Here is a 9,386-nt window from a genome sequence, read left to right as displayed (position 1 = left end):
TTGCAGTCCATCCACACACATAATAATGTGCATGAACTGATAAGGGACCACGCTCTTTATAATCAGATTCATATGAAGAAGAAACTGGTCTCCCAGAGAGAGCAGTAAGATCTAATGAAATCAGTTTCATGTCTGCAGCGGGAAAGGGGCTGGAAAACTATGAAACATTCCATATTTAACTGAGGGGAAAATTACCTGAAAGGACTAAAAACATCCATAAGAGCCTACAAAAGAATTTCCATGGACGCTTATAAATAAACATGGAGACACCGCTGTCATCCCGGTGTTACATCAAAATCTGTGACCCATCAGAATGTGTGACCACAAGGGGGCGATATTGTACATTCCTCTGCATGCACATCTTAGAAGACGAGCGAAGTCTTGAAAACAGCTTGTATTTAAGTCTGAGTTCGTTATAACGCAGTCACAGTAAAGATACACGTTCTGATGACTATCAGAAACGGGGACCTCTGTAATCCTGGCGATGTGAGGGTCACATTATGTTAGAAGAATCCAGACTAAGAGGGGTGACCTAGGTCACCATTTCTGATAACACCGGCAGTAATTTATTGACGGTCCCTAACTCACAGCCGCTGGAGCGAAGCTGCGGAGCTCAGTCCGTCCTCCGCTCTACACAGTGTGGATGGGGAACCGCTGCTGGATCCCACTCCGTGTCTGTTGATGATCCAAGATAAATCCTTCCTCATCGCTGTTTGGATCAGAGCTCCGTTAGCTCTGCGAAACAAAGCGGAACAACCAGGAGATCCGCGGGCAGACCGGAGGCTGCAGCGGAGAGCCGAGCTTCCACTGAGGGCAGCCGAGGTGCAGCCGCTCCGGTGAACGTCCAGGCCCTGGCCGCCACCTCAGTCCGCCTTGGGATCGATAATTAGGAGGGAAACCAAGAAGAAGCAGGGGATTTTTTTTGCCTGGGAGGAGGGAGTGAAGCTGGACCGGAATATCGCTGCTCCTCCTCCTCCTCCTCCTCCTCCACCACCTCATCTTCAAGGTTAGTAACGCTGCTGTCAGCCTTTGCAGCCCTAACAATAACATCCAGAAAACAGTACCGGTTGTTAGACAGGTGTGACCGGACATAGGCCGGTTCCGGTCCGGTCCGGTCCGGAGGAAACAGGTCGGTAATGGTCTGCTGCTAGCTTAGCTTACTGTTATAGGCAGAAACAAAGGCCAGACAACATCTGGATTCACTAAAACACGTGACCACAGGTAAATCACGTGATACTGCAGGTCAGAGAAAAATGCAGTCAGCCACATGGTAAAGGACAGCCCGGCAATCAGAAGGTAAGCAGTCCGTTTCCACTGTGTCCAAATGCCCACAGGGTTGATGTCTGAGTGTGTGAACAGTGATGTAAACAGGAAGTATTGTGAGGAAGAAGCTGAGGAAGAAAATGATGGCACAACTGACATCATCATCATCACCTTAGATATCACCTCTGACGGACGACAGGTGTGTGACATCACACTGATGAGACTGATGTCTGTTGATGAATCTAAAAAATCACTGTCAACATTTCACTAACAATGAAACTTCACCATGTCTCTGGTTTTATTTTCTTTTATTTCATGTGAAAAACCCAGCTGAATATTTGACCTTAACCTTCACCCTGAACTTCTAACACAAGCCGATTCCAACCTTAAAACCAGGTCTAAACCCTCAGCTATCAGTCTGTAGCTGTGGAGATGTGAACAGAACCAGAACCATCAATCAGTTCAAACCCAGGTTAACATGAGTTCTTACAAATCTACTCAGTAACAGAAAGACAGCCTGGATTGAGATTAAAATATGTCTGAAAAGTTTTATTATTATTGTCCATTGATGAGTGAATGAATGAATCAATCAATTGTTTATCAAGTTTAATTAAACATAACATTATTGATTATCGAATGGAAATGTGAAAGATTGATTCTCTTTATCCTTTAAACTCCACTAGATCTGCGGCACTATCACTTATGATTGAGATTGATTAAGAAAGTTTATTTAAGGATAATGACAAGATATTAAAAAAAAAAAAAAACCAAAGAAGTTTAAAACCAAAAGTTTAAAAGGAGTGGGTGGGAGCATAAGCTTATCTAACCCCACCCCAGTAAATATGTTTGTATTGTCGCTACATAATATTACGCTATCTCTTATATCATCATCAGTGTCTGAGGAACGGTAGTGTGTAACTCTGTGGGGTAAATTGTGATGGATAACTTACCCTTTAGGTGATCTCCGGAAGTTTATATTTATATCCCATCCAAGAGGTTTACAATTCAGCCGTAAATGTAGTGTTTGTTCAGAGACTCTATGTTAAATTCACAATGATCAATGATAACAACATTATTTATCACGGTTTCATAATAAAGAAAGATCACAGTCACTACTGTGTAGCCAAGGCTACATTCACACCAGGATAGTACGCTAGACTAATTTTCTTCCGGGCTGAGATTGTCTTCATGCTGCTTTCATGCTGCACCTTTTAAATAACCTGTTCCACTTTCTGCCAGATGTGGCGCTGCAGCAAGAATTATTGAAGGAGAAGACGAAACACACAACAAAGAGAAAACTGGTTTTTATCCTATTTATTAATGCAGAGCAACTTCAGTTTCTAGTACATAACAGCTGCATCAGATCCTAGTGTTTTAATATTTCTATCAGAACTTTCTCAAATTCTTCCACGTCTGACTGCGAGCCATTTCCCACGTCCAGAGCCGCCCATCATCCCACACACACTTATGGTTTGGTTGTGTTTACCCATAAAGCCATAGTTGAAACCAGAATGCACTTTGAAGTCCTGTAGTTTCCTGTATTTGGTGCATTTCAGTTGGACCGAGACCTGCGTTTGTAAGTGGACTGAGTCGGTTTCGATTCAAGTCACAATTTGCTTGGCATTCAAAATACCACAAAAGCGGACTTTTCAAAAAACAGATTTGGATTTGATTAAAAAATGGTCTGAATGCACCCAAAGAGACCTCTGTTTTTTGGAAATTATGTTGAAGTTATTTCCTGTAAAACCTTTTACCAATCAGAGAGCTTAAATTGATGGTAATGTCTATTCAGCAACAGCCAAAGATCAACAAGGGATCTTTTTGAAAAACAAAAGTGATGCTCCTATATGGCTGGAATAAAGCCAAGATGTCTCTGATTCAGCCAAAAATGAGCTGAGCTGGAGTTGGTTTTGTGAGGATTGTAGGGAAGTAGTAGTCCTGGAGTCCACCTTCACATCTTAATTTTTGTTTTAAGCTGCTTTTGTGTTGTCGTCAATAACTCCCTGTCTCATCCCTAAAGGCTTTCATTTTGATGTTTAGCAGCTTTTTCAGGTCACTGGCGATCCAGGGATTTGTCAATGAGGAAGCATTTACTGTTCTTTTTGGGACGATCGTGTCCACACAGAAGCTGATATAATCTGTCACACACACAGAGGACATTCCAGTCTGTGGCCTCAAAGCACCTCTCAAAGCCAGAGTCAGCTTCTAGATCGGGTTTTAATAGTCTGTGTGCTGGTTGCTGCTGAATGATGGGCTTGTAGGTGGAGGTGAGAAGAACCAGATTATGGTCTGATCTTCCTAAAGGAAGCAGGACAGAGGAGCCGAGTGCGTTTTTATCAGTTGATCATTTTCTCTGGTGAAACTGTTGAAATGTTGGTAACGTAGCAGAGAGGGACATGATGCTGAGGTCTCCATCGCAATGAATGCGTAAGGATGCTGTGTTTGTCGCCTAGCAACAACAGAGCTGATGATGTCACAGGCTGTCTGCAGAGGTACCAGGTCTGATATAAACAGTTCCATGTTCCTTGTGCTGATCTTCTCCTTTACAGTGACATGTCCAGGACGGCCCCACATGTGGTTAAAAAGCTCTGCGATTCCACTTCCCTTTCACTTTCCGCGGATGTTTTTTGTTGCGGTCAGCTCATAAAGTCTTAAAGACACGTTAGAGTCCGGGATGTGCTCATGCAGCCATGTCTTGGTGAAGCACAATACTGCAATCCCTGTATGAGACTTTGTTAGCACCTCAAGCTCATCCATTTTGTCAGCTAGCAATCTCATGTTCCCCATCAGAAGGGTTGGAAGAATTTCCAACGTTTTCCTCTCTGCCTCGTTCCTGCCCTGCATCCTCTTTGCATCCTCTTAAAAAAATAATCATTACTATGATTATTTTCATAATGGAGCAGCCATTCATCAGGGTAAACTGGACCACGTTAGACCTAAACAGATCAGCTGTATGCTAGTCCTGAGCCTCCTGTTGGCTTGTTGTCAGTTAATAAAAGGTGGAGGTACACACACACACACACACACACACACACACACACACACACTTCCATATACATAAAATTCACACCTTTGCTGTTTTGTCCAGGAACTTAGGTTTGGATAGGAAGCTGAATTCTGCTGCCGGGAAGATCATTTACTCCAAAACAGCTAGCATGGTGTCAGATCTGTCTCCAGAAGCCCAGTCTTACACTTGGGTGAGCTCACACACACTCATACACTCACATATAACGACACACACACAAACACACACAGGAACACGTCCATACAACTAAGTGTTTTGTAAGGTGCAGGACAGAAATGCTCAGCCATGATGCAGACACGTCTGCTTCTTAAAATGAAAACAAATTAACCCTTAAAACTCCACTCGATCCCTCGAACACGATCTCTATCATCATCACCAGTTTCTCAGGAATGGTAGTGTGTTACGGAGGAGTAAATTGTGAAGGACAGTTTACCCTTTAGGTGATCTACAGAAGTTTTCCAGACGTTTATATCCCTTTCAGAAGGTTTACAGTCCAGCCACAAAATTTCATGTTTATTTAGAAACTATATGGTAAATCAGCAATGATCCATGATAAAGTTTTCACAAAAAAAAAGATCACTATCACTACTAGGTTACTAAGAGACCTCTATTTTGATCCGGAAATGATGTTGAAGCCACTTCCTGTCAAACTTTCCACCAATCAGCTTAAACTGACGGTAACGTCCAATCAGGAGCAGCCAAATATCAACCAGTGAGCAGAAAGTTCAATGTGTGTCTGAAAAGAAGGAAAATAATGCTTCTCTGTAGCTGGAATAAAGCCAAGAAGATGTTTCTGATGCACGGTGGCGCCAAAAACCAACTGAGCTGGTTTTGTGAGGATAGTAAACAGCAAATAGCAAATAACAGCTGGTGTCAGTGTCAGTGTTTTTTATCCTGTAAGCCGAGACCCGAGAGAATGATGTTCAGATGAGAAAAGGCTTGGTCACTGTTGATCTGTGTGTTATTTCTACAAATTACTGGTAGTAATAAATTGTGTTTTCTTGTTTAGGTTAGCCTTTATGCTTTATCAGAATCTGACAGCTGAGGCTGTCCTGAAAATAATGTCTGCTTGTTGACTGGGATTATTCGATAGGCAGTGTTAGGGTTAGGGTACTTTTGCTGTATCTTGTGTTTTAGCATGTTTTTATTGTTGTTTTAAAATTGTTTTATGTTCAGCTCTTTGTTGTCTTAAAATGCTTTGCAAATAAAGTTGAGTTGAGGGTTATTTAAAGCAGATAACCAGAAGATAACCTGCTGAGTAGGTTGGGTTCCTGATGGAGGAAGATGGGCGATGATCTTTCAGTGTTGTGTTTTGTGTGACATACACTTCAACGCCATATATCCATATCTTACATTGATGCAGCTTTCCACATGTCGAAGTTATTTTTTGTATCTAAATTGTGTATATATTTTAGTTTTTTAGCTCCTTCATGCCTTAAACTGAATAACTGATTTCTAAATAATAAATATTTGTTATATAAATCCCTTTTAGCCGCTGTCTCTCCTACCTACAGATGTCTCGTACTCCCAGAAAAGCAGCTACATTTGGGAAGCGCTCCAACTCCATGCGCAGGAATCCCAAAGCAGAGATTGCCAAGCAGGGATGGCTGTACAAACAGGTAAGATATCAGCTGACTGGATATGATGGATCATTAATGATGCCAGGCGCTGGTCTTTAGGCAAAAAGATCTTTATTGTTCATTTAATTTTTAACTACTCAGTTAAGAAGAAGAAATAAATCAGTGATTTACAAAATGCAGAAAACAAACAAAAACAAATGAAAACAATGAAAACAAATATGAAAAGTAAAACATTCGGCCTGTTCCACCAGCTGTAGAAGGATCATATTCTAACTAAAACGTGAGATCATCATGAGATTTCCCCGTCCAATCGTCATGTGGTCTGTGGTGTGTTACGAGCAGATTTGTCCCAATAATCCGCTCTGTAGCCGATTGTCAGGAATTTTAAACATGTTCAATATTTCAGAGTCGATTTCTGAGGAACGATTCGTGCATGGTGACTGCGTGGACGTGAGCCAGAATGTAGCCAATCAGAAAGCGAGCTGGCTGTGGAACAATGAAGTAAACAAAGTCCGTGTTCACGTCGTCTCCAGTCTGTTATTTTTTTCAGTTCTGGCTTTTTCTGTTAACAATAGTCCCAAGACCACCATCATTCCCTTGTGCTATATTTCCTCTTCCATGCTGTGTGTTGTGTTTTCAGGTTGTTACTTTGTTTCTTCTTCTTCTTCATTTTTTGCCGGTTGTTGCTATGGTTCTTCTTCTATGTTTCGACGTTTGTCCGGCTCGGAGGACTAGATTGTAGATGAGCTGCTGGACAGCATCGTCATGTGTGTTGTTCTGTGATTACATTTCCGGAGCACACCACACACTGTACGATCAAAACTGATTTTTTTATCTTCACGTGTGAGGTCTCGACCAGATAAAAAATCTCATAAGATTAAAAAATCATTATGTGTACCAGGCTTAACTCTGAGTTTATCCTGTTTAGTTGAACATTCAGATTGAACTAACTTGTCAGTCAGACATAGCGCCCCTTTTTCTTGAAAGACCGGTCGACATTGAGGTGCAAATCACTCACAGGAATGCCCATCAGGAAAAATGATCAGGATTTTTCATCTGTTATTTTCTGTTTGAGTTTCACCTCGTAGCCATTTTTTATCTGAATAATATTCTCAGCCCTCGTTTAAGTCGGCAAACATAGCGTAGTCCTCCTCTCACGTTGAAACGAAATCTTTGGTTTTTTTGCAAGTGGCAGTTTTCTGTACGATATCGGGGATGTGCACCATGTTTCCAAGGCAACCGTTTGTGCATAAGAAGTGTTACTCAAACACTTTCTCTACACATTTGTGCTGTTTCCTGGTCATAGATGCAGTCGAGTACAAGGAAATTCCACAGAATTGAAATATGAAGTAGCCTTTAGTGATAAAGATATAAAACCAATTAATAGAATACTTTTGCCTACTCCACAAACTAGAAGCTGACTGTAGTCTATGCCCTCTATATATGTTAGGATGTCCAGGCATGATTGGCTGCATAGATGGACACTTATTCCCATCAAAGCTTCTTCAGTGAATGAGGAAGACGATGTGAAGAGGAATTCTTACCACAGTATTAATGTCACTGCAACAGGGAGTGTAACAGAAACATAAACATTTCTTAAAAAGACCATAATCCCATTTTTCATCAGCACGCATTCATTTGATCAGAGAGTTTTTGCCACACTTGCTCCCGTTCTTTTGCAGTTGTTGAGTTGTTGCACTTTTTTAATTAGGATTTTCCTGTCAGACAGCAGCCAAAGATCAACCAGTGAGCAGAAAGTTCTATGTGTGTCTGAAAAGAAGACAAATAATGCTCCTCTATGGCTGGAATAAAGCCAAGAAGATGTTTCTGATGCACGGTGGCGCCACAAAGCAGCTGAGTTGGTTTAGTGAGGATAGCAGGTAAATAGTAGTAGGAATAACTGGAAATGAGGAAGAAGTGGAAATATGGAAATAGTTTCTGTTGTGTGCTTCTTTCAATGCCAATATTTTTTCTGCTGAAAGACAAGACTCAAATTCTGACAACTGAGGCTCTCCTGAAATAATAATAATGCATTTTTATACATAAAAAAAAGAAAATTAGTTGATATAGTATACTTGATGGGCAGTGATAGGGTTTGTACTTTTATTTATCTTTTATGTTCTTTAGTCAGGATTTGTTCATATTCCCGATGCAGCCATTAACAGTGGTTGTTCCACTAGTGTGAAACTGTATGTACGAGACCTTTGCTTAGCTGCCACGACTACTACCAGACATGTGCTTTCCAGCCACCTGTATCTGTGTTCGATTGAATCTTTTATTTACTTCAGAGTGCACTCTAGTTAGAGTTAACTGACCTCAAAAGTTGCTTGAACTAACTGGATTTCACCCATCCTGAAACCAACAACTCAAGGGTTTGACAGTTCAGAGTTCAGATTTCAACAAGAATTTGTTAAACCTCCTTTCTGAAACAGGCCCCAGAAAGGGGAGCAGAGAAAGTGTGACAAAATGATGCATATAAACAACACACATGCATACAGTCCTTAGGATGGCAAAAAAGAAGAAAGAAATAAAAAACAAAAAAGGATAAATAAATAGATATAACTACAGTATTTAAATCTTGTTCATATTTAAAATAAGGTATGCCAACACTGTACCCAATGAGTCTATTATCAGTAACAACAACAACAACTATTATTACTATTATTATTATTATTATTATTATTATTATTATTATTATTATTATTAATATTATTATGGTGATGATTATGATAATTATGGTGGTGATGTGGGTGTGTGTGTGTGTGTCCTTCAGGCCAGCAGTGGAGTGAAGCAGTGGAGCAGAAGGTGGTTTGTCCTCACTGACAGATGTCTCTTCTACTACAAAGGTAAGTTCATCATGTTGCTCAGGTTTTACTGGGGTCTTCAGTGGTTCCCAACCCATGGTCCCTGACCCCCATGAGGGTCCCAAAAGAGCACAGGAAGTCAGTAAGGTTCCTACTGTACAAAGCCTGTGTGATTGTTAAAATGAAGGCCATGTCTACTTGGAGAAGCTTAAGACTGATCTTTTTGGATGGTTTGTTCACCTAGAACTGGCGTTCTTAAAAAGAGTCATTTTTAAACCAGTTCTCAAAGTGAATACATGTTGGTCATATAACCTGCAACAAAACAATGTATTAAAACTAAGAGCATCAATTTTTATGCTACGATAGCTACGATGGAGCTACAATGCTGGAGTAGTTCATGTCTATCCTGGTAAACTGGATTTGTCCCTGCATCATTTAATTAATGAAACACGTTTGAGGAAATTCACATGGAGATGATTTGTTCATTAACCTTAAAACTCCACTGGCACCACTAGCATCGTTGCTTATATAATTACAGTTTCTCAGGAATAATAGTAACTGAGGGGTAAATTGTGATGGATAGTTTACCCTTTACGAGATCTACAGAAGTTTTCCAGCCATTTATATCCCATCCAGAAGGTGCATAGTGGTGATCTGGGGTGTTTATATGACAGGTTTTTTTTTATCTTGTATATTGCACTAGTATGTAGTATC

General features: G+C 40.6%; 1 protein-coding gene across 5 annotated transcripts in view; it reads left to right on the top strand.

Annotated features, from left to right (window-relative positions):
• The first annotated feature begins 656 nt into the window (after positions 1 to 656).
• The window catches only part of plekha6 (pleckstrin homology domain containing, family A member 6), a 45,333-nt gene continuing 36,603 nt past the window's right edge, over positions 657 to 9,386 (top strand). For 2 of the 5 annotated variants that reach the window (XM_041980261.1, XM_041980258.1), the window contains exons 1-4: positions 658 to 1,006; positions 4,352 to 4,460; positions 5,803 to 5,907; positions 8,642 to 8,714. In XM_041980261.1, the coding sequence (XP_041836195.1) occupies positions 4,419 to 4,460; positions 5,803 to 5,907; positions 8,642 to 8,714 (220 nt within the window). In that variant the 5' untranslated portion in view covers positions 658 to 1,006; positions 4,352 to 4,418. Of the gene's footprint in view, positions 1,007 to 4,351; positions 4,461 to 5,802; positions 5,908 to 8,641; positions 8,715 to 9,386 lie in introns of all 5 variants that reach the window. The other 3 variants (XM_041980260.1, XM_041980263.1, XM_041980259.1) reach the window with 3 other exon arrangements.

Source organism: Melanotaenia boesemani, chromosome 3, assembly GCF_017639745.1.
Source record: "Melanotaenia boesemani isolate fMelBoe1 chromosome 3, fMelBoe1.pri, whole genome shotgun sequence".
Classification (NCBI taxonomy): domain Eukaryota; kingdom Metazoa; phylum Chordata; class Actinopteri; order Atheriniformes; family Melanotaeniidae; genus Melanotaenia; species Melanotaenia boesemani.
This window is presented reverse-complemented; position numbering and strand designations above follow the sequence as displayed.